Genomic DNA, 26956 nt, shown 5'->3' on the forward strand with positions numbered 1-26956 from the left:
TTGCTGAGCAACAAATCTCATGGTTCTTAAGAAGACTTTTTAGCAAGAGGAAGACTCTCTGAGGTTCATGGGAGTTGTAGTTCAGCAGCAACACCTGGAAAGGCACCTGTTTGCTCCCCCTGTATTGTTCTGTGAAGGGCAGTATCCATCACTTCAGATGTCACACGTTAAGCTATTTTAGCCATTATTTTGGGCCATGCGAATATATTTTATTGAAGTGGAGAAAAGGAGGCGCTTGTATAGTAAAAATGTGAAGATGAAAATGAGGTTGTAAGATGTGATTAAAATCTTTATAGTTTTGTGGGGTTTTTTATTTTTTTTTGTTATCCAGTATTTTAGCAGGATAAAGTCTATTATATTTACAGTCTAAAAATTCCTGTCATTTTCTGAAGCACAAATTCCCACCATTTCCAAAACGACAATACATTAGGGAAAAATAAGAATAAGGCAAAGTCTGCTTAAGTAAAAAGCACAACTACCAGATGCTCAAATAAAGAGATTGATTTACGCTCCCTTGGGTGGGCCAGACTAGAATTTCTTTCCTACTCGAGTGAATTAAATGACGCATTAGAAGGCAGTTCCTTTCCTTTGTTCCTATACTGCTTTTGTCTTAAGCATTGTGGGTTAGTGTTTTTAAGACCTCGAGGCAAATCTAGAACATCTGTGGGTATATTTACTAGCTTGTTTGTGTGAGGGTCCCTCATAGGCATACTTGCGCTTGTATGATGTCACGGCTTTGCCCACCATGCCCAGGTATTGTCATGAAATGATGCTGCATTTTGCTCATAGAGCAACCCATCTCAGTTAAGTTCCTGCATGCACAGAGCCCAATCCAGGCACTATGGATGACTTTGCTACCAGCAGTCCTATGCAGAACATTTGCAAGGACAGCCAAGATGTAAGCCAAGCTGTCAGGACTGTTGCCAGCTATGTTACCCCTGCTTGAATATAGGTGGTTTCATCAGTTTTTATTCTTATTGAGTTGGCGTTTGTGGCCCTTGAGGTCTGAAATTCAGCACCCCCTGTAATAGGTTGTGCTTCAGTGGAATTTCCGAATTACCTGTTACATTTTGTTTTTATTTTTTTAAGTGAGTTACCATAAATATATAAATCCATTTGCTGTTAAATTTTTATTGTTCAGTGCATGAGTTATAATGTTTACCAGCAAGAGTTATAAAGCAATAAAGATCTGACATCATCTGAGCCACCGTGTGGATGAGATTCATTTCAAAGCATCTGAAGGCGGTTAGTTGCTGCGTTCCGTGCCTTCTGCATGGTGAGCGGGTTAGGTGGTTAGCAAATCTTTAAATTTGTTGAACTACCATTTTTTGGTAAGTTCTTTCTATTCCTTGCTGCTTACAACCAGATGCAGTCTGTATTATGTAGTAAGAACATTACAGGTAAGTCATGTACACACAAGTGGGAAGAAGTGATAAATGTTAAAGTAAGAGAGTACCGTATTTGCTCGATTATAAGACGAGGTTTTTTTCAGAGCAAATGCTCTGAAAAATACCCCTCGTCTTCTAATCGGGGTCGTCTTCTAATCAGACCTCAAATAGAGTCTGATTAGGAGACTAAGATCCAGATCCCCCGCACCGCTGCAGGGGACCTGGATCCTCCTGTCTCACCCCCCCCCCCCCCATCATACACACACTTACCGGTGCTTCCTGCTGTATTGCCGGGGCAGCGGGTTGACGTCTACGCGATCCGCGTAGACAACGTCCGCTGCAGCCGGAAGGAGGTGTGGCTAGCAGCGGGGGTTGTCTGCGTCCGTCGCGCAAACCTTCCCCGACTGTCAGAGATCAGAGTTCCCCGCACCGGTGCGGGGAACTCTGATCTCTGACAGCCGGGGAAAGTATACGCGACGGACGCAGACAAACCCCCGCTGCCAACTCCACCTCCTTCCGGCTGCAGCAGAAGGCGACGTCAACCCGCTGCCCCGGCTGGAAGCACCGGTAAGAGAGGGCTGAGAGGGGAGGGGAGGGGAGAGTGTGTGTGTGTGTGTGTGTGTGTGTGTGTTAAATGGGGGCATAGGGCATTTCTGGAGTGGCGTTAAGGGGGCATTTAATAGAGCACTCTGCCTCCTGAAATGCCTTATACACCTATATGCCACTCTGCCCCATAATATGCATTTTAACCCCCTAAATGCCAGAGTGGCATATAGGGGTATAAGGCATTTCTGGAGGCAGAGTGCTCTATACAATGCCTTTTAACTCCCTTAATGCCACTCTGCCTCCTGAAATGCCTTATACCTCCCTATATGCCACTCTGCCCCATAATATGCATTTTAACCCCCTAAATGCCAGAATGGGATATAGGGGTATAAGGCATTTCTGGAGGCAGAGTGGCACATAGGGGGTCAAAAGGCATACCATGGGGCACAGTGGCATATAGAGGGTTAAAAGGCATATCATGGGCCACAGTGCCATATTGGAGTGGCAAGCCTGGGGGCAGATGTGCGTAACTGGGGGACAGGTTGGAAAATACAAGAAATAAAAACAAAAAAAATATTTTTCTCAATCATAGCTTTTATTAAAAAAAATAGTTTACATGAATTAACATTTACTGGTAAAACTTTTTTCCTTTAGGGTCGTCTTATATTCAGGCTTTTTCTTTTTTTCCTAAGTTAATATTCAGATTTTGGGGGGTCGTCTTATAATCAGGGTCGTCTTATAATCGAGCAAATACGGTATTAACAATATGCCTTTTGACCCCATATGTGCCACTCTGCCTCCAGAAATGCCTTTTAACCCTCTATACGCCACTCTGCCTCCAGAAATGCCTTATACCTCCCTATATGCCACTCTGCCCCATAATATGCCTTTTAACCCCCTAAATGCCAGAGTGGCATATAGGGGTATAAGGCAATTCTGGAGGCAGAGTGGCACATATTGGGGTCAAAAGGCATATCATGGGGCACAGTGGCATATAGAGGGTTAAAAGGCATATCATGGGGCACAGTGGCATATAGAGGGTTAAAAGGCATATCATGGGGCAGAGTGGCAAGCCTGGGGGCAGATGTGCATAACTGGGGGGGCGTGTTGTAAAAAAGGGAAATAAAAACAAAATATTTTTCTCAATCAATTGTTCACATAGTTTAGATGAATTAACATTTACTGGTAAAACTTTTTTTCCTATAGGGTTGTCTTATATTCAGGCTTTTTCTTTTTTCCTAAATTGATATTCAGATTTTGGGGGGTCGTCTTATAATTGAGCAAATACGGTATATCATGTTGCAGACTTTTGTATCACCTGCAAAAATACATACCTTACCATTAACAGCTTTTGTAATATAGCGAATAAAACATTAAAATGTATGGGTCCAATACAGATCCCTGAGATGCCTCACTAGTTACAAGACCTTCCTTTGAATATACACCATTAACTACAAAATTCTGTCTCATCACTCAACCATTGTCTTATCCATTTAACTATTTTCATATCCAAACACTGCAATGATGAGCCTTCTAGAGGGACAGTGTTAAAGGGCTTACTGAAATCAAGATATGTGATATCTACTGCTCCTCCGTGGTCTATTATTTTAGTTACACTTACAAAAATAAATATAGTTCGATCGCCGTGTAGTAAAACTCATGCTGCTTCTGATCCTACAAACCAGTTATATCGAGCTACTTAATCTTTATCTTTAGCATGGTTTCCATCAATTTCCCAATTACTGGTGTGCATTGCTGTGACAAAGTTATATAATATAGATCTATCTACATCTATCTTTATATTCTTCTCTCTCTCTCCTTTCTCTCTCCTCATATGAAACACCCGAGTATTTGCCTGTAAGATATATGCCCCTTGAAAAAATCAATCATTCAGTTCGGTAAGCGTAAACACCACTACATCACAAAGCTTTCGGCTGAACAAGAAGACTGAGCCAACAACAAGTGATCTAAGTGAGCAATTCACTTGAATTTATGGATTTATATTTACAATAAAACGTCAGGATGTAGCAGATCGGAATGCTGACAAACACAATAGGACGCAGGGGTAAGGCGTGTCTTTTCAGTTGCCCAGCAACAGGACGCGGTATCCTGGCAACAAACACACGTGGCTCACAGTGCTGGAAGTACTGTGTACAAGGCTGAGGTGGCACCGGTGGCAGATCATAATGGCGGAGATCTCGGTGTCTGCCGCGTTGAAACAGCAATTTAAATCTCTGTGCTTGAAATCGTTCCCGTGTGGCACCGGGAGCTGGGTAATGAAACATACTTATAATAAACCGGGTTCATTGGGAGGGATCGTGTAACTAATTTAACATCCATCCACATCCTCTGTCATCAGAGTTTAGAAATAATGTTCTCATTTCCTTTCCACGCCAAATAGTTTTCTGATTAGTAACAATATTTCAGCACATTAAACAATATAAATCTTGTTGTTAATACAATTTACAGAGAGGAGTTTTAATTTCTGTATTTGATGAAGAACATCGTGCTTTTGTGCTGTTTGGAATTATCTTGGTAATGGTACTAAAATTAATTGTATTTAGTTACTTGTAATTTTATAGGTGATGAAGTTATAAAAAAAATAATCTCAACTAACAATGTTGCTGAGACCTCATTGTTGCTTGTTGTCAGAGCACACAAGATCGCAGACACACAATACGATATTAGTGACCACTGACCACAAGGATTGGTAGTTTATTGTAACTGGTTATTTTATCAAAGACAGAAATTAAGTATTTTTAGCTGTTGAAATCCATTGTGAAAAGCATATGTGATGACAGTTATCTTTTAAATGAATAATTCATTTTTAATTAATATAGTGTAAGGTACCTATTACTCAAACTCAAGCCACTATCTACTTTGAGATCCCAGTTCCCTCTTTGAGTACCAGCGCAGTGTAGAGCGCATTGGTGCGAAAGCATTAATAATATTAGTTTGTGTGTTGTGACACAATAATGTGATTTGTAGTGCAATGAAAATACTGAGTAGCCATTTATTTTACATTCCACATAGAGAACTTCTGTATGGGCTTTTTCAGTCTGGGGTTTTAATTAATAACATTGATGTGTAAGTTATCAGGGCTATGAACCACTTAATTGTGCAGGATCTCGGAAACCCTGTCCGTTGCTTGTCTCTTTGACATTATGCTTACTACAGAATATACACATAATATATAAAGATATGAATAATGTTTATAAATGTTATAACTTAGTAGGTCATCTCAAGTCATTATGTGACTAATATCTTCTCCAGAACAACTCCCTTTTGAACTATGGAAAGAGTGTCTTTCTCAACTCTAAAAATGATAATCCAGAAAACGAGAATCTGCATAGCCTAACTGATCTCTTGACCTGTAACGGGTCTCCGTGGTGGTTGGAAGGCTGTAGTCCAGAGACCCAGAGCTTGAGACAACTAGCAATAAAACGTACCGGAACTATCACTGATCAGTTCATCTTTTCATACTTCAAATCTGTGAGGCTGGTGGATAAACAGGTGAGTAGGCATATTACTGCACTTCTCTGGCTTCATTGTAGTTGTTTTAACATCATGCCTTTGATCAAGATATTCAGAGCAGCCCTTTAGCTGGATTAAATGGCACCTAAAACATGCAAAATAAGCACTTTGTGTTACGTGACCATTGTGTTATGTCATTGTGTTACGTGACCATCAGGGCCAGCCTTTGTATTAACCCATTGATGACAACTGACCTTCCAGGCACATCATGGAAATACATCCAGTTGAGAAAGAGATCGCAGATCGCTTTCTTCTCCCAAACGGTGTTGCTGTAATGCCTCGATGTCGAGGCATTCAGCAACACCAAAAACTGCAGGGGCCCCGTCTGATCACTCCCCGGACAGTCAACGTGCACTATATTAAATATGGTGCCGTCCGCCTGCTTTAAAAGAAGTTAAATGCCTCCTAAGCTGTAAATTCATACCTGTGAAAAACACACATAAAGTACTACCACAAACATTGACAAAGTGCATGAAAAGAGTTAAAATGCTAGCATTCGGAAAAGCCTGGGTTCTCTAGTTTTCAAAAATATATGATTTGATGAGGTAGATTGAATTGGCCGGCTTCAAAGATGTCCCAAATAACATATGAGTGGCAGGATGGCCAGATGTCAGAATGCCAAAGTGAAAAATGCACACGTCGCAAATGTGGCCTTTTAGCTGCCAAACAACCTGACAAACCCATGCATGGGGGTATCACTGTAAATGTACCAGAAGTGGGGCGCAAGAACATGTGGAAAAATAATAATAAAAAACAATAGTGTAAAAAGCTCTGATAAAAGTAAATCAAAGCTTTTATCAGAGCTTATTACACTATTGTTTTTTATTACCATATTTGCTCCATTATAAGACGACCCTGATTATAAGACGATCCCCCAAAATCTGAATATTAATTTATGAAAAAAAGAAAAAGCCTAAATATAAGACGACCCTGTAGGAAAAAAGTTTTACCAGTAAATGTTAATTCATGTAAACTATGTGAACAATTTTTTTTTAATAAAAGCTATGATTGAGAAAAATATTTTGTTTTTATTTCCTTTTTTTTTTTCAACCTGTGCAGTTATGCACATCTGCACCCTGGCTTGCAACTCTGTCCCAGAAATGCCTTATACCCCCTATATGCCACTGTGCCCCATGATATGCCTTTTAACCCTCTAAATGCCACTGTGCCCCATGATATGCCTTTTGACCCCCTATATGCCATTCTGCCTCCAGAATTGCCTTATACTCCTATATGCCACCCACTCTGGCATTTAGGGGGTTAAAAGGCATATTATGGGGCAGAGTGGCATTAAGGGGGTTAAAAGACATTTCACACAGCACTCTGCCTCTAGAAATGCCTTATGCCCCCATTTAAGACTCCCTCCCTCCTCCAAACCTACCGGAGCTTCTGAGTGCGTAGTCCGGGCAGCGTGTAGAGCTCTACGCAATTCGCTTACACAACTTCCGCTGCAGCCGGGAGGAGGTGCGATTAGCGGCGGGGGTTGTCTGCGTTCATCGCACAGACCATCCCCGGCTGTCAGAGATCACGGGGAACTCTGATCTCTGACAGCCGGGGAAGGTCTGCGCGATGGACGCAGACAACCCCCGCTGCCAACTTCGCCTCCTCCCGGCTGCAGCGGAAGTTGTGTACGCCAATCGCGTAGAGCTCTACACGCTGCCTGGTGCTTAGTCTGGGCAGCGTGTAGAGCTCTACGCGAATCAAGTAGAGCTCTACACGCTGCCCGGACTAAGCACCGGGGACTCAGAAGTACCGGTAAGTTGGGGTGGGGGAGACAGGAGGATCCAGGTCCCCTGCATCGCTGCGGGAGATCTGGATCTTAGTCTCATAGTCACACCTAGTTGAGGTCTGATTATAAGACGACCCCGATTATAAGACGAGGGGTATTTTTCAGAGCATATGCTCAAATATGGTATTATTTTTTCACATGTTCTTGCGCCCGATTTCTGGTACATTGACTATATGAGCATTTGTGAGGAGTGTTGTTTGGGAGCTGCAGAACGTGTAGGGTATATTTTTGGTGGTTTTGTCTTTCATGGGGGTATCACTGTACTCAGGAGATGTTACTAAACACAAATTGGGGTGCTGTTTGTCAGTGACATATACCAGGACTTGTAAATTCATACCTTAAGTACAATGTGTGTGAAAAAAAACAAAAATAAAGTTTGATAAAGGCTGGTAATACAACATGGGCATGGTAAGTGTTGAAATACTAACATTTAAAATACCTCGAGTGTATAGTTTTCCAACATATAGGGTTTAATAGTGTAAGTTGAATTGGCTTCAAAAATGTCTCAAATAGGACAAGGGGGCCAGTTTTTTTAAATAGCAAAATGCTAATTGTATCCTTTGCCCTATAACTTGCAAAAAAAGCCCAAAACATAAAAACATTGGTTTTTTAAATAGCTTTTTATAGATGAGTAAAAGATTTTTCAAATAAGTCAGAAAATTTCCTTTTTTTGTTAACAATTTATAGCTGATTATGTGATTATGTTTTTAATTTGTTCTGTGTATTTCATTTCATATATTATTTATGTGTTTTCCTTGCTATAGGTGAGCGAAGTAGATGAACATCTGCTCAGATTCCATAATTTAGAGGAACTTGTGCTCAGTGCAAATAAAATAACAACAATTCAGTCATCTAACCTTCCTAGGACATTAAAGGTGATTGAGATGTTTTTGTTTTTTTTGTTTTACAATAGAATTACGAGACCGATTACTCTGACACTGTTACTGTCACATTGACATCCTTATTTACTGTTAAATCTCAGGTACTGGAGCTCTGCTCAAATCAAATCTCAAGCTTAAAGGATCTAAGTAGAAACCCACCTGCCACATTACAGCATCTAGGTCTTGCTTACAACCGGATAAAATGCTCTTCTGAAAACATATACTTAACTTCAGATATCTGGTAGGTCTAACATTATTATCATTAGTAATTGTTTACAAAAGCATTGTGTTTTACACATTTCTACACTTTGAATAGTAGTCCTGGCGCAATACAAAAAACTTTCTGGCTATCGGTGTGGTGATTGATGTGGCAAAATACAGATTGAAAAAAATCAAAGTGACATCATCACTAAAATACATTAAATGTGAAAGTGTGAAATCATGTTTGCTTATTTTAGACCACTGCACGGCGGCAAGACTATTCCAAACAAATCAAATGAAAAATGGGGAAAATACAGTGTATTGAATGTTCATTGCTAATGCGTTTTTAAAATATCATATGTAAACAAATACATTTTTGTTTGTATTTTTGTATTGTATTTTTAAGATTATTTGGAGTGTTCATCATACATTATAAATGAATGAATCATATGTGATATTTTGCTGTGGCTAAGACCAAACAGCCATAGTTATGTTTCGTGTCGGGGATGTCCACCATGAAACCTTACTTGCAAAAAATTTCAGCAACTTATTTTTTATAATGGCAGGTTTTCTAGAAACCAAAACAGTAATCAATAGGATAATTCACTGCTGAAGTAATCGAAAAGCGTGTCATTTCAGCTTCCTGTTTTCTCTTCTCTCTTAACCATGTCACTGTTTTGCTTTTTTTCTTCTTATGTCTTGTTGGTTGGCTGTGTAGACCAGTGTCCTAATTTTCTATAACCATTGGTAACTCCTACGCAATATGATTACTAGTGATGTGCTTAACTCTACGAGACATGACTACTAGTGACACAGACATCCCCACTCTCCCGGAAGTCCTGGGAGTCTACCACATTTTTATAGCGGCCCCATGATGCCCACAAACTGTAACAGACATCCCAAAAATAGACTGTGCTCAGGTGTTCCTGTGCCCTGGTCATCCTATGTGGCGCACCCTGATTGGTCTCTCTTTGTGTTAACTAACCTATCAGTTTTCTCGGTAGGCAGGCTATGCAGTGGCCGTTGAAGCCACCTCCCTGAAATGACTTTTTTCAGGTTGGGATGTCTGGTGATATATTTAACAATTATTATTATTTTTATCTTTGGGGGGAGAAACCTGTGTTGTGTTTGCAATTGTTTGGTATCCATGTGAGCATGTATTTTTGGAGGAAAGTAAAGACACATTTTTACTGTATTCTTTGCTTATATTTACCAATGGTGCCAATATTAGCGGAGGGAACTGTAGGTTCCCCAATTTTAGGATGGAGAATGTGAACAATCCTATATATATAGTGAAAGTAAAATAGGGGGAATATTGTTTTATGGTTTGTTACGAGATGCTTCTTTATAAAAGGGACAAATATTCTTTGACACACAAAGGCAAAGGGATTTTAATTTTAAAATATGTTTTTTTCTGGGTCTGTTTTTTAGGCCAAGCTTAGTTTCTCTTGACCTGAGTTTCAATGACCTCACAGATATCTTTGACCTGGTTCCCAAGCTGTCAACCTTACCAAAGCTCCGGCTTCTTGTTCTGCAGGGAAACCCCCTGACTTTTATTCCTTACTACCGTGGTTACGCAATAGACAGTCTTCCTGCGATGTGCGTGTTGGATGACATTCCCATACTACCAGATGAGAGACATCAGTTCAGAGGGCTATCTAGGAGGAAAGGTATATGTGTGTGCTAGCATAAATAGTTACATATAGTTCATAAGGTTGAAAAAAGTCCATCAAGTTCAACCCTTCTACCTAACCTTCCTATTCTTGATCCAAAAGAAGGCAAAAAACCCTAATTAAGCTAATTTGAATTCTGCCATCAGGGGAAAAAAATCCTTCTTGACTCCAAGAGGCAATTGGATTTCTCCTTGGAAGCTCTAAAACAGGGGTGTCCAATCTGCAGGACTACATCTCCCATACTGCTCAGCAAGCCCATTAGCTGAAAGAGCATTATGGGAGATGTAGTCCTGCAGCAGCTGGAGGGCCGCAAGTTGGACACCCCTGCTCTAAAATATTAATGTTATTCTATTTATAGCTAATTATTTTATTCTTTAATCACTTGTGTGCCAGAGGTAAAAAGAAAAACTTTATGCATTTTCTTCCACCTTAATTTATATCTGCTTTTTACATAAATAATGGGAATGTGCCCAGGCTGGTTATTTCATCACCTCCAGCTACACTCAATGAACAATACGTAACTACAAATATGCACATAAAGATGTCTTGTTATTTTTATTCATCTTATTTTTATTAAAATGTAACAATTATATTGTTTTTGATAAGTGAACGGGGCATGTTGGTAACATCAGAGAACCAATCCATTAAAAAGGCTAGTTAATATATTATCCAGCAACTTGACAGTCTGCCTAATTCTGCCCCATCACTTACCAACCGGAAGGGGTCTGCACAGAAACAGATGTAATAACCCAACATCTGGAAAATGTCATTCTACATCAGGACTTGACAAACACTGGGTGCCACATTGCGTACTTTGTACTCATGGCGAGGTTTTTTTTACATGGAAAAAATAATAATTATAAGGGAAGGGCACAATTTACTAGAAAAGAACAGCTTGGGTATTGCTAAGGATAGGAAACTAGAGCGTGCTTGCCATATCCTGTGATAATGGAAGAGCAAGAGGCAGACGTTAGTGAACTATTCTACAGGAAACAATAGTTTTTCCATAGAATCTCTGAAATATCAAACTGTTTCAAAGGTCACATTTGGACCCATGAAATAAATCAGCCCTCAGCTATGGTTAAATATACGCTAAATGATCATGATATGTATAGGCTTGACTAGTCCCCTAGTGTTACTGTGGTTGCATTGATTTTACCCTTTGTATGATGGAGACTCGCACTCGAGATGAGCAGCTCCCCTGTGTAGGTCTTCCTGGCCAATTAGGCAGCCAAGTAATTATGGCTTTCATTCACCCTGTCACTTGCCGAGACACATTGTAGGGTTGCCCTTTCTTCCGGCACCCTCCTGTGAAATGTCCCGGTGTACAGAAAACAGGGTCCCCTAATGGGCGACACCAAACCCTGTATATGTCTGGATGCTTCTCATAATTGCCTCCCAAATTAGCATACTGATCTGAGGCTTTATGAGGGAGCGACAACTACTCAAAGTTTTAACGGACCACAGTGGATTGGCGATCTGCCTGAGATTTTCAGGGAAGTCCTGCTGTCCAAGTGTAAGTTTCTGTGTATCGCAATTCCAGACGTCGCCAGCAGGTGGAGGAAGAGTTGCAGGGAGCAGGAAATAGGCATAAGGACAGAGCCGGGAGAATTAACTAACATAAAGGGGCAAAGTTCCTATCTATCTGCGCTGCAATAACACTGAGTTTCTAGTTAAGGCGCATGGAGCCATCATATTGGGTTAGTCTGTAGAAGTCTGGATTGGGCAGGCCAGAATGGGATTCCTGGTCACCCTATGCCCCCAATACACACAGGGTGATTTAGCCATAAGAGGGGACTGGGAAGCTGAGGAAGAAGCTTCCCCATGAATCTGCCATGCGCCCCCCAAACCTACCCCCATATGTCCTCAGTCTCATGGAGTTACTGTGACACAAACACATCGCAACCATAAGCCTGGATCCCAGTGTTTCCAGCCCAGGGTAGTTCCCGTCACACGCTAAACACTCCTTCATCTTTCTGTGGCATGTGTTTTACTTTAATGTTCTTGTTCATGTTTGTTATAGTAAAAAATACTATAACTAAAATATACATTTTATAAATTAGAGCTGTTTTTAGAAATACTTAAAAAATTTAACTTTAATTTTGTAGCAAAAAAAAGTTATCTGGATTGCCAAAACAGGCAGTCTCTATATGCATTGTAGCACTCTATTTAGTTTTCAGTAGATTTTGTATTTTTATAAATGAAGTTAATGTTTTTGCCTATACATATAGTATATTTTCTTGCATGCAGATGATCTTGGAAGTTCAGCACAGATTCTTGTAAGCATTGGCAAATTACAAGGCATTCCTAACCCATCAGAGCAACAAACAGGTGGAGAATTCCCTCTGATTACATACAGTTACTATTTAACGTATGAATTTATTGAGGACCAGAAAATGACAGAGCATACTCCTGCACCTGAGGTACATGTATTTTTGATGCTGACCAGAGCCATATGATGACATACTGTAAGAAAATTGTTCCCATACTTTTCTTATAGGGTTTGTAGAAGGTTTATTGTGCACTTAAAACCTTATATCCCAGAATCAGATCGGACAGAAATAGCTGAAACTTAATTTCTAAATAGTAGACAACTAGACTTACAAAAATGCTCTGTCTCTCATGTGTCCATACATATCTCCAATAATGAGGGACCCTCAATGAAAACAATGACAAAACCAATGAAATTTCTGGGGTTAGACTATGATGAAAAGTTATGATTAGCATTTTTGGCAACATTCCCAGAAAATGTGGTTACGCTTCAAAGCAGGTACAAATGTTAGGCATTCAGAGCCAAATAGTCCACTTTCTTTAGACCACATTAAAATACATGCCAACACCTCACTTGTTTCCCATCTGCTTCTGTTATTATTATTATTATTTATTGTTTCAAATAGCGCCATCTGATTCTGTAGCGTTGTTCTGCTGGTAGTGAGGAAAAGGATGGGAGTGAGGTTGAGCATCTTAAAACATCTGCCCAAGGATTTATACTGTTTTCTGCATCAAAAAGTATGGTTTTGGTTTCATACTGGGAAGTATGTATCCTATGTCATTTTGAAAATTATTATTGTCATACCTAGAGCAGGTCATTAAGGTGTAGTGAGACCTACCAATGTAAAGCATTCTTGCCCATTGTTACTAGAAGGGTGCTGTTCCTTAATGTATGCTAAATGAAGAGAATTAACAAAATGTCATCATCATCAGAGGAATATCTGATCATCATGTATTACCGTTTCCCCAGACAGTGTCCGGTCAGCTTCAGCAGACTCCTATGAAGAATGAAACAGAACAACCTGTTGCCTTAACCTCTCACTTTCATACCGGTAAGAGATCTGATATGGCCACCAAAGTAAATAAAATATGCCATCTACTATTCTTATATTTCATTTCGAGAGCTGACTCTGTAGACTTATTATAATGGTTCTCCTGTCATTAAAACCATTTTTATCATTGGTACCTTCATATCATAGCCCATACCTCCCTACATTTGAAAGGGGATGTGGTGGTGAGCTTGTGACCTGATGATGGGATGTTGCTTAATCTACAATACTATATAATACATTTATAATAATGTATATTAAAATGTATGTACAGTACTGTGAAAATGTACTTTCCCAGTTTCTTCTATTTTTGTTGCATATTTGTCACACTTAAATGTTTCAGTAATCTTAATATTAGACAAGCATAACCTGAGTAAACACAAAATGCAGTCCTTAAATGATGATTACATGAAAAAGTTACTAATTCAACCATTTAACCAAATTTAATTGAGAATTGGGTAAAATTTTACTAAAAAACAACTAGGCATGATTAATGCCAGCCCTGTTGAATCTAAACATTAATAAAGTAGAACCTGTTTTTCAAAGTAAAGTACGCTAAAAGGTCTCAATGTCCACAAATGCCGTGATCTAAAGAAGTTCTAGAAAAGAGTAGAAAAAAAAGTCATTCACATCTATCAGCCTGGAAACGGTTACAAAGCCATTTTTAAGGGTCTGGGACTTCAGAGAACAGTGATGAACCAGAACCAGACTATTATGTAAAGAACAGCAGGCCTTACTTGCTTCAGCTAGGGTCAGTGTTCACAACTCCACAATAATAGATGGTGTGCAAAAATGGCAGGATTGCAAGGTGAAAACCACTGTTGACAAAAAAAAAAGTACACCTATCCCACAAAAAAACATCTTATAATATTCTGTGGACTGATGAGTCAAAAGTAACTTTTTGGAAGATGTGGGTCCTGTTCCATCTAGCGTAAAGCTAACACAACATTCTGCAATAAGATCATCATATAAACAGTGCTATTTCAGGACCTGGGTGACTTGCAATAATTGATGGAACCATGAATTCTGCTGTTTACCAGAAAATACTGAAGGAGAATGTCCGGCCATCAGTTCATGACCTAAAGCTTAGTCGCAGTTGGGTTATGCAGCAGGAAAATGATCTGAAGCACACAAGCGAGTCCACCCTCTAAATGGCCTAAAATAAATTAAATGATGGTTTTGGAATGGCCTAGTCCTGATTTGAATCCAATTGAAATGCTGGGGCATGACCTTAAAAAGGCAATTCCTGCTTGAAAACCCTCCAGCCGCGGATAAGACTCATTGTAAACTGGAGTTGATTGCAGTTGTTGCCGCCAAGGTTTAAGGGGGCAATTACTTTTCAGATGGGTGATATAGGTTTTGATTAACTCTTTACCTACAATAAATGAAATGACCATTTAAAAGCTTCATATGTTCATTTGTGTTTACTTCCATTATCTTTGTCTTGTATTAAAATTAGTTAAATGTTCTGAAACATTTAAATATCACAAATAAGCAAAAAGAAAAGAAATAAGGAAGAGGTTAAATACTTTTTCAGAACACTGTAGAAGCACCACTCCTGATTGCTTTTGTGTAAAAGAATTAGAAAAACCAGAGAATAACTGAGTTGTTTTGTGGCTACAAACAATGGTTAGCACATTAGAGGGCAGTGTGGTACGACTGATGAAACAGGCTTGTAAATGAACTAATGAATGTGCCAACTGTTCAATCACATCTTGTAAATGTGGCCAACTATTTGATTTATGTGTCCACAGTCAGATTTACAGTTATGTGAAAAAGAAAGTACACCCTCTTTGAATTCTATGATTTTACTCATCAGGGAATAATAAAAATCATCTGTTACTAAGCATGTGTTAATACAACATAATTATGTGGACAACAACACATGGCATTACACTGTGCCATGATTTATTCAACAAAAATAAGGCCAAAATGGAGAAGCTATGTGTGAAAAACTAAGTAAACTCGTACTGCTTCCATGGGAATTAAGATATTAAGTAGCGGACAGGTGCTGCTAATCAAATGCCCTTAATTAAATGATCATCAGCAAGTGTGACCACTGAAGTGTTTGCGGTTTGCTGGTCTGGAGCATTCAAGTGTGTGTTAACACAATGCCAAGGAGGAAAAACATCAATTGTTGCTGCCCATTAATTTAGGAAGGAACAATTTAAAGTACATCATTGTACAGTGAGAAACATTATTCAAAAATGGAAAACATTCAAGACAGGTGCCAATCTTCCCAGGAGTGGACGTCCCAGCAAATTCACCCCAATGTCTGACCATCCAATGCTCAGAGAAATTGCAAAAAACCCAAGATTTAGATCTCAGACTCTACAGGCTTCCATTCACATGTTAAATGTTAAAGTTCATGACCGTACAATTAGAAAAAAGACTGAACATGTATGGTTTGCTTGGAAGGGTTGCTAGGAGAAAGAACATGGCAGCACAGCTTAGGTTTGCAAAATTGCATCTGAACAAACCACAAGACTTTGGTATTGGGTCATGCACCAATACAATGATCCCAAGCACACCAGCAAATCTACAACAGAATAGCTGAAAAAGAAAAGAATCAAGGTGTTGCAATCATAAGGTGAACTTAGTTTTTCACACATGTGTGTTTCTCCATTTTTTGGTTGAATAAATCATGAGTGTGTAATATGTTATGTGTTGTTCATCTGAGGTTGTATTTACCTAATATTTAGACCTGCGAAGGAACAGATGATTGTTATTATGTCCTGATATGTAAAACCATAGAATTCAAAAGAGTGTACTTTCTTTTCATACAACAGTATATTATAATCTGCAGTACTGGGGGAGAAAATGGTTGGAGGAGATTTTAAACTAGGATAAGTGGGCTGAATGTAAAATTAAAGGGCTTATTTTGGGAATGGTTAAGGAAATAGCTTAACAACAATATGTTAAAAGTTGCTAAACATAAAGCAATGTAACAGACTAATGATAATTCGACAAGCCTGCTAAAAAATGCAAGAAACTCGCCAAACAAAATGGAGGAACTAGAGTTGCTTGCAGCAGCATGGCCTAAGTGGTATCACAAAAACCCATGACTAGAGGATTCCCGTGACTGAGCAGTACATTTAAATATTAAATACTTTTTAGGAAGGATAGAGTAAATAGGAAAGGGGGGTGCTATGTCTTTATGTGAAACCTGAGTTAAGGTCTGGTGTTAAAGAAATAGTATATGGTGACTGGTGCACTTATGGGAATAGGTACAATACATTAATTGTAGGTATATACATCAAGCCCCCAAATATTAGTATAAGATCAGGGTTTAACATAAACTAAAAAAGCTGCCCATCTGGTTCACATTTTAACCATGGGACATTTTAATTACCTAGACATTCTGGAAAACTAGAACAAGTAGCTAATTTTTTTAACCTGTTAAATGAGTGCTCACAATCAGTGGAGACACTTGTCTGCTCCTGGTGATAACTCACATTATAGAGCCATAAAATGCTGATGCTGCAAAATAATTTTGAAATGCAAACTAGTAGAGGCTCCACCAAAACACTGAATTTTTGGAAAGTGAACTTCAACAGGGGACGGCATCCCTAGAGTTAATTGACTGGGATACATTGTTTGCAGGAAGATACACAGAAGATAAGTGGAATATCTTCCTAACCTGACGATTGCATGCGTCATTCCCTTCACGTGTCTCCAAACCTTCTTGTCCCAAATAACTACATAATATGTGACCGTTTGGCAAGAAGTGGTCACAGTGTTTATTGGCAAACATGATGTCAATACATCATGATGGACCCCCACCTCCAGTTCTGGAAAAGAAAGAGTGCTACCACTTTGTTGACCTTCCTGGTCCAATTCAGAGCCAGCACAGACTATGTCTCCCATCAATTATGCCTTGTTTTTACTTGTTGACACAACTGGGACGATTACACACAACCAGCTATAATAGTCCTTCAAACATCCATCACACACCCTGAAATTGTCCCTGTGATCCAGATGTACTGATACCACATGGCGCCAGGGCAGCAACTGAAGAATTCTACATGTAAAATTAAGCTTCCCCAACATAGACTGCGAAAGGGTAACTCAGGATGTGTTAATCTCAATGCAAAAAACTGACAAGATCTCACCACTGTTTCTGAAGATGTCTAAAGGTCCTCAATCCCTTGCATGGCATCAAAAGGAAACCCCATGGAATCTGACAAGGTCTCATCCTTAGTTCCTAGTAAATCCTCTTCCAGATCTGGAGCCAAGATGGCTTCTGGAGAAGGCACCACCATCCCATGAGATGGAGCCTTTTGTCCAGGTAAGTAGACTGACGGGGGGATACCCTCCACATAGGCTGATTCCATGCACCAGCCCCACTTGCAGGCCTCATGACATGTGGTCTGGAGGCCTACTTGGTGCTACACGACTGCGCTGAATGCCTGTGCACAGGCCCTGCAATGCCAGTCACCCTCTCGACCGGAGCCTGGCTGAGCACCTCCAGGATTTGCTGCTGTAGTCCGTCTTCACCTTGGTGTCCAGCTGCAGCACACAGCTGCTCTAACAAGGCCTTTGTGGAAGTCATTCTCCTCCACACAACACCTTTGCTTGTTAACTCTGAAAAGGCGCACTACCTGGCCAGTGAATTTAAAGGCTCTAACCCTGCCCTCTATTCTTCATAACACAGCCCTAGCCTGCCTTTGCACTGTGCAAAATATGTTGTGCCTGTGTATATTATTTTTTACTTCACAGCAAATAGTGATCATTTTGAACCTCTCGCATACAATAAAACAATCACACATTTCTGTGTCTTTGTGAAGCATGAAGGGGAGATCTGGCAATCTGCAAGCTGTTAGTCTGCAACAAAATACTTGATGGTCCTATAGTTTTCCATTTGTTTCTGGTGAACATCTGAATATTGTACCCATTTACATGGCAGTGTGTTATTTTATCATCAGGTTGCTACAAGACCCCAGCGCTGCCTTGGCTGGAAGTCATTGAATGTAATTATAAAAATACCCACACTGTGAGAGATTTGCTGGAACTGAAAGCCTTCCTTCTTACTGGAATGAAAGTATCTGTTACAGAGGAAAAGGTACTGTTGTAATTGGTTTATATATTCTGTTATATGTACAATGGTATGGTATGGTTAAACCAGATAGAGGAGAATAAACATGTACTTTTGTCACTTTACACTAACGTATACCTGACTGTCAGTGCCCAAAGCTAAGGGGCAGGGGCGTACCTAGAATATTTGGCACCTGGGGCGGATCCTGTATGTGGCACCCCCCCACACACACACACTTTAAGACTGCATAGCTTCTACCGTTATATACCGGCGCAGACACTGAAGGTGGTACAGCATAACACTTACTGTTATCATTATATACTGAGGCAGAAATTGACGGTGGTACAGCATAACACCTATCACTATATACTGAGGCAGACATTGACGGTTGTACAGCATAACACCTACCACTATATACTGAGGCAGACAATGACGGTGGTACAACATAACACCTATCACTATATACTGAGGCACACATTGACGGTGGTACAGCGTAATCCCTATCACTATACATTGAGCCAGACATTGACAATAGTGCAGCATAACTCCTATCACTATATACTAAGCCAAACGTTGATGTGGTGTAGCCTACCACTTCATTAGTAGTAGGGATGCACCGAAACGAATTCTGGACTGAAAACGAAAATGCAGCATTTACCTGGCCGAAACCGAATATGACCCCCCCCACACCATAAAAAAAAATCACTTTCATTTAAAGTAAGTAACACACCAAAATAGGACAAAACAATTAAATAACAATATTAATATATATATATATATATATATATATATGATTGTTAACAGCAATCACATTTCTATCATGCCCAGGCATACCCAGATTCCAGGATGTACTCGCAGACTTGGCATGATAGGAGTATGATTGCCCTATCTACCCCTTCTCACTCCCTTTTGTCCTACCTACCCCTTCTCACTCCCTTCTCCCTATCTACCCCCTATCCCCCCGTCTCACTCCCGTCTCCCTATCTACCCCCTCCTAACTATCTACCCTCTCCCACTTTGAAGTTCACTTACCTTTCAGGAGTCCTGCGGTGGGGGTGCAAGGCCTCTGTCTCCCAGCTCTGCCACTGTATGGAGCAGTATAGAGTGATGGGAGTTATGATGTACTAGAGCATAATTATATAATGAAAAATACATTGGAAATGGTACAGCATAACACCCATCACTCTCACACACTTACCAATCCGCACATATACCAATCCGCACATATACCAATCCGCACACACCAATCCACACACACACCAATCCAGACATATACCAATCCAGACATATACCAATCCAGACATATACTAATCCACACATACCAATCCATATATACCAATCCACACATACCAATCCACACATATACTAATCCACACATACACCAATCCACACATACACCAATCCACACATACTAATCCACACATACTAATCCACACATACCAATCCACACATATACCAATCCACACATATATACCAATCCACACATATATACCAATCCACACATATACCAATCCACTCTCACTCACTGAATGCTTTCCTACCTTTCCTCTTTTCTCCTTACAGCTTCTTTTCCTCCTCTTCGCCAGTTCTTCTGTCTTCTTCCGGGTCAGAGGGCACGGACGGCAGTGGGCGCGGCTTCAGTGTTGTGCGCCGGGATCTGACAACAAATCCTGGCGCACAGCAGCTGTTGCCGCGCGGATCGCAAGGGAGCGATATTGGAGGTCTTTAACAGACCTCCGGCTCCCTTGAGTGGTTTTAAGCCGGGTTCAAGGGTTGAACCCAGCTTAAAATCACTCAAGGGAGCCGGAGGTCTGCTAAAGACCTCCGATACCGCTCCCTTGCGAGCCTGCTCCTCCAGCGGCGGACATTACTGTCCGTCTCTGGAGGGGTGCCGGGTGCCGGCAAGTTGGCACCCCCCTGATGAGTGGTACCCGGTGCGGACCGCCCCCCCCGCCCCCCGCTAGGTACGCTACTGCTAAGGGGTTTGGCACAAGGTGGAGAATGAGGTCAAAAAGTATGAGCTGGTTATGTTATTTTTTTGTCTACAAACAATGTTTCAGGGAGCACATTAGGGATAGCGTGATACGTCTGGTCTAAAGGTTTTGGAAATGATAGCCTGAAAATCTAATGGCATTTACAAGAGCAGACCCTTCTTCTCCTTCTGTACCAAAAGTTCCCAACATGTTTTTGGTCAAATTTAATATTGTTGATTTTCACTGACCCCCCCCCCCATCGTAATAGGGAAACACAATCTGCTGCCTCCTGATAAATAAAATGTAATGTAACCTTCAGAAAACAAAACAGAATATCCATCAATGACGTTATAAATATCAGAGATCATATGCAAGGGAAAAGTGTATAAAGCCTACAAAGCAAAATAGTTTGTGGTTGTGATAATTGCCTCCCTGCAGAGGAAGAAACTAAGGAACTGGGGTGGCATAGTTTAGCACAGTGACTCAGGGTCTATATATTGGCAAGATGGGAAAGCATACTCAAAGCAGAAGTAAAATGTTTAACCAAGCTGGTTATCTGTCACGTTGTGAACATGCGGAACCACAATTCTAGGAAATGAGAACTGGACAAAGTGTATATGCAGAATATGCAGTATTTTGCAACAAAACATTAGGATTATAGGGGAATTAAAGAGAAATGAGGAGTTAAACGTATTCACTGGTTTTAGGAAGAGAAAAAATGATAATACTTAGAGTGAAGGAGTGTGGCAATTAACGAGTTAAGTGTCAAACTATGGCTTTGTTATTTGAAGATTCAGCATTTACTAACAAATTGATGAATGAGAATGCATTGTTCATATATCCTCTAAACCAACATGTGCTAAAGCCTTCGGAGTAGATGGAGACACCACTCTTTGAGTATAAGAAACTCTAACTCTTAAAGTAAAACCACTTTTTTGCTGCAGGAGCCCTTTGAGGTTCTATATGAAGTGATCGTGGTGAAAAGTTTGAAAACTGGTGTGATTACCATAGCAACCAATAGAAAATAGAGTTGCCGCCTTGGGCATCAAATACCTGAAATTTGTGACACACTGCCAGGCAGTCTGTATGAAAAACTCTTACACTCCATATATACTGACATACTGACCTGCAATGTATCGGATTCATAGACGCAGAGGGAGGGCTAAGGCAGTGAACACATACATACCTTTTCCTGCATAAGTATTGACAGTTTTACATTTATTTTAGGTCATTCATTTGCATGCAAGATCATGGCTGTTGGTAGTTTTGCTTGGGCCATATGTATAGAATATAGAATTATTATTTTGTTGAGATAGCTGTGTTAGTTCATAACTGTCTTAGTGTTTAACCCCTTGATGACAATTGCCGGTCCAGGCACGTCACGGAAATTCAAGTCGATAACGACAAATGACGTGCAAGGACCGGGACGTCATTAAACGGGTGCAAAAAGCGATCTATTTACGCTTTCTGCACCGAAACGGCGTTGCTGTAATGCCTCGACCTCGAGGCATTCAGCAACTCCATTATCGACAGAAAGGGGCCATCTCTGGCCCCTCCCCGGGGCGTCAACATCCGCCATACTTTGTATGGCACCGGACGCCCGTTTCAAAAGCGTTTAAAACTTAAATGGTGTCGCTGGAATGCCTCGATCAGGAGGCATCCAGCGACACCAAACACTTACCTGGGGATGGACTGTGACCGCTCCGGAGAGCGGTCACAGCCGCAGCTGCCGGTGATCTTCGCCATCACCAAGATGGCGGCGGCCCGGGAAAAAAAAATAAAGATCAAAAGGTTCGCTAGACGGTCTTCTGACCCTCTAGAGAACTCTGGCTCCACTTGCAGGTTGAATATAGGTACTGCATTCAACCATGCATTCAACCATGCAAGTCAATGGAGCTCAGCTTTCTAATCACAGTGTGATTAGAAAAAATAAATTAAAAATAAAATAAAATTAATAATAATTAGAAAAAAAATAGTAAAAAAACAGTAAAACGTAAAAATAATTTCCCACTGATGTCACTATCAGGGGAACCTTCAAGTTGAAAAAAAAAGTTAAAAAAATGTAAAAAAAAAAAAGGCAAAAAAAAATATATATATATAAAAAATATATTTTTGTGAGCAAGTCCTAAAATTTGCATATTAGCTTAAAACAATTCTCGCATGGAAAGAGTTAAAATACTGGCATATTAAATGCCCATGGGGTGTCTACTTTTAAAAAATGTATGATTTGATGGGGTAAATTGAATTGGCCGGGTTCAACAAGGTCCCAATTAACACGGGGGGAAGGATGGCCACACATCTAATTTCCAATTAGAAAAATGCACACGTACCAAATGTGGCCTTTTAGTTCCCCCCAAAAATGACAAACCCATGCATGTGGGGTATCACTGTACTCAGGAGATGTTGCTGAACACATATTGGGGTGTCGTGTGACAGCGGCATATACCAGGACCTGTAAATTCATACATAAAGTAGGTGTGTGTGGGAAAAATACACACACAAAAATACTACTGCAAACTTTGAAAAAATGCTGGTGGTAAAATGTGTGCATGCAAAGAGTTAAAATACCAGCATTTGAGATACCCTGGGGTGTCTAGTTTTCAAAAATATATGGTTTTGTTGGGCACACTGAAATGGCCCGGCTCAAAGATGTACCAAATAGGGCATGGGCAGTGGATCCCCAAATGCCAAAGTTCAACATTGAAAAATGTGCATGCCCCAAATGTGGCCCTTTTGCCCCCGAACAGCCAGGCAAAATCATTCATGTGAGGTATCGCTGTACTCAGGAGATGTTGCTAAACACATATTGGGGTGTTTTATGATAGTGACATATACCAGAACCTGTTTATTCATACCTAAAGTAAAATGTGTGTGAAAAAACAAATGCAAAAAAATTACTACCATAAAGTTTGACAAAGGCTGATGGTAGAATAAGTGCTTGGAAAGGGTTAAAATACCAGCATTTGGAATACCCTGGGCTGTCTAGTTTTCAAAAATATATGATTTGATGGGGTAAATTGCATTGGCCGGCTTCAAAGATACCCGAAATGGCACATGGAGGGAAGAATTACCAGATCTGGAAAAAATGGCTTTGAAATAGCAAAACGCTACCTGTACTTATTGCCCCATAATGTGTAGAAAAAAGCAAAAAAACATAAAAACATTGGGTATTTCTAAACTCAGGACAAATAGTAGAATCTATTTAGCAGGTTTTTCCATTACCTTTTATAGATGAGTAAAAGATTTTTCAACTAAAAGTTATAAACAGTAATTTTTTTCTAAATTTTTCATCATATTTTATACTTTTTTTAATAGTAAATAATGATACAATCAAAACAATGTCATCTAAAGAAAGCCCTTCTTGTCCTGAAAAAAAACAATATCTAATGTGTGTGGGTTCAGTAAACGGGAAAGAAGAAAATTACAGCTAAACACGAGCAGCGCAGAAATGTTACGAAGGGTACAAAAAGTAAAATCAGCCTTTGTCACGAAGGGGTTAAAGAGGGAGGAAGCTCTTGAAAATGTGTACCACAGGACTGTTTTGAAATTACTGGGATTCTTCCTTAGTAAGCATTGTTTTTCCAAACACCAGTAACAGCACTGAGACATTATTATACGGCACAGTATCTTCCTTCCTTCAGACATTATCATGGCCACTGGATCCAGAGCGAACCCAGAATGGAGCAGTCATTTCAAAGCCAGAGAAAAAGGGGGACGGCAAGGACAAGGGTAGAAGCAGCTCCAAGGTAATTTTACAGCAGGCATATAACATTTGATAACCTCTAAGTCACACTACAGCGTAATCTCTTTTCAGGCCCCTTGGTAAATACGAATTGTATGTCACACAATGTCAGACTACTGAACTCTTTGTATACATATCTTGGTCTGTTCAGAAGTTCAGAGTACATATTTCAGAAAAAGTGAGTTATTGCTGCCCTTTAGACTTGCCATTTTTTATTTGAACCTAAAGTAAAGTTATTGTATGAAACTGATGTATTCATTGCTATTATCCCTGTCCTTTTGGTATTTAGTGCTTGCAATTATGTTGAATTTGTTGACTTCTTATGTGTAAGTGCACAAAGAAATATAGCGCAGTCAAAATTGTCTGGTTTGGTATTTCTATATTTAATTCATGAGTATGCTTGGCATTCCAAGATAACATGTAATCTATGTGTCCAATGCCACAGGGTAGCAAATATGGTTTAAAGAATAAAAAGAAGAAAGAGCATTTAGAAGAGCTTCGGCATGATCCTCCCATTGTGAGGACACTTGGATCTGTCAACATGTCCTTAGAAGGTCTTGTGCTGGGAGAGACGCTGGTGATCAGTGTTTGTAATTTTGGAATAGCATGTACGGAGATAGAAAAACCACTGGCCACATGTGAAAAGGTAACAGTCTATTCTACTGTCATTTACTTCAATCATTTGTTTAATATAACAGGCATAAACGTTGTAGCAGAGGAAGGTGTTGATTGGCAAGTGGACAATAGCACCCTGGGGTACCGTGATTCAAAGAATGCAAGCTTTTTCACAATTGTATGGCCGTAGAGTATATATGCAGAGTTAAAGCCCTATACCCTATTATTAGGGGTGACTGTTATATCAGCAAAAGAGGGTTTGGTGGGTGTAATGCAAAGCGGGAGTTGGATTGCTTGGCATTTTCCATTGACTGGTAGGGCCTGCGGGGCAGTGAGATCCCTCTCACATTTTGTTGTAGGCAGTAGGGCAAGGATAAACCTACATCTTTTCATCCGCTAGACAGACTTGTAACCCTTTGACAAACATGTCCCCAATAATATTTCAGGTATTGTTTAAATTATTTGTAGCGTAAATTGTGATGTTTGTAAAATATTCAGAGGGGTTATAATTTACATATATAGTAACATTTACATTATGGCAAAAGTTGAGTACATAAAAATGTATGCCTTCTAGTCTACCGCTGTATCAGGGGCTGGATAGGGACAGGTAGTAATGCTACAAAAGTATCACTTTGAAGTAACCACATCACACACGTTTCATTTAACAATTTGCTACAAATGTATCACAATATGGTTACAAGGACAATTACCTATTAAGATGACTTTTCATTGCATTTATGATTATTTTTTCTGCAATTACTACATGAAATGTAAAAAAATTATATGTATATGACATGTACACAAATATAGATTATGATATTAAATTAAGGTATTTCATGTTTTTTTTCCTAAATGCCCCTTTTGATTACTTCAGATGTCCTTTTTTGAAATATTGTAATTATAACATCATGAAGTACTGCTTTTAAACAAGGGTTGCACGTTTTAGATCTAGCACATGCTATATACATAAATATATTGCCTGGTACTGGTATCTAATTATTATGAATTATTATTATTAGTGTCAGTATTATTATCATTGCTAATTGTTAAACATATACTTAAACATATTATTTTACTACTCGCAGCCATATGCAAAACAGCCATTGTGTCCTTATGTGATCATATTAACCTTAAACCTGTGCTCATCCATTTCTATTTTTATTTCTTTGTATTGTGGGCTAGTAAATTAACTAAAATTCTCAGTTTTAGAAATATTCTTTGGTTATAAAATTTGGTGGCTGGCTGCTGTTTTTTTATACATGTGAAGCAATGACAACAGTGTGTTTTATTTAATCCCTATCAGAATATAAAGAAAAGCAAAGACCAGAAACTGACAGGTGGACGGGAAAGTGTAGAGACCCATAAGGCATCTGGATCATCTTCAGGTAAACTCGGCAAAGTGACAATGGCTGCTGCAGGAGACAAAACCTCAAATGTGAAATGTGCCTTCTAATGTGCTGTGTTTGCTTATATTTTCATATGAAAAGGCAAGCGTAAACAGGCTCCTGAAATGAAACCCCCAGAAGACCCACTATCCCTTGAGCCAGTGCCTATAACTGCAGAGATCCAAGTACAGCTCATTCGCTGGAACTCACCATCAGAACCTCAAAAGAAGTAAGGGAAGATTACAACTGCGAGCGTGAGCCTTCATCACCCTGTACGCTCCCTAACAATAAAGGCTTGGCCTAACAACTTAAATCTATGGATATCTGTATGTAACTCTGTCTGTAATGTGCAGTGTCAAATAGCAATTGTATGATCTCTTGCAAGTGTTAAGTTGCATGGCTCATTCAGTTGTCCGTGCTTAACAGTAAAATATAGTGTACCGTAAAAAGTAATTAGATTTTTTATTTCAGCTTTCATGTTGCTTTATCTATATTTGTTCTGGAAAGGTTCATAACCTTAATTTTTAGCTTGAAAGATGGAACATCAACTCGCCCCCTCGAACAGACAAAGAAAGACACTGACACCCTTCTTTAGTTAATAGCAATACTTAACTTCAGCTTATGGATGTATACGGTCCCAGCGCACCTTCCAAGGTCAGCACACTGTGACACTCTAATCGTATAAATTCAAAATAAATTTGGATGTCAAATTAAAACAACAGTAATTCCAATTCACTTTACATCAATTTTAGCTGACTTACTTATAACTTCTTTTAAAATGTTGCGTTAGTTTGCACTGCGCAATCTCTAATGAATTTCTGCATAATATTGCAGATGGGCGATAAACAGTGAGCGATTACAAACCCACCAACTT

General features: G+C 39.7%; 1 protein-coding gene across 1 annotated transcript; it reads left to right on the forward strand.

The window, feature by feature from the left end:
- Nucleotides 1-4120: 4120 nt before the first annotated feature.
- Nucleotides 4121-26315, forward strand: LOC149289103 (leucine-rich repeat-containing protein 43-like). Its single transcript, XM_089491019.1, has 11 exons — nucleotides 4121-4207; nucleotides 5208-5447; nucleotides 8022-8132; nucleotides 8240-8379; nucleotides 9771-10009; nucleotides 12263-12435; nucleotides 13254-13335; nucleotides 18258-18394; nucleotides 24528-24728; nucleotides 26001-26082; nucleotides 26185-26315. The coding sequence occupies exons 1-11, from the start codon at nucleotides 4121-4123 to the stop codon at nucleotides 26313-26315; spliced, it is 1623 nt and encodes a 540-aa protein (XP_089347145.1).
- The last annotated feature ends 641 nt before the right edge of the window (nucleotides 26316-26956 follow it).

This window comes from Sceloporus occidentalis, unplaced genomic scaffold (genome assembly GCF_023333645.1).
Source record: "Sceloporus occidentalis isolate IW3139 unplaced genomic scaffold, rSceOcc1.0.p SCAF_48, whole genome shotgun sequence".
In the NCBI taxonomy this organism is placed as follows: domain Eukaryota; kingdom Metazoa; phylum Chordata; class Lepidosauria; order Squamata; family Phrynosomatidae; genus Sceloporus; species Sceloporus occidentalis.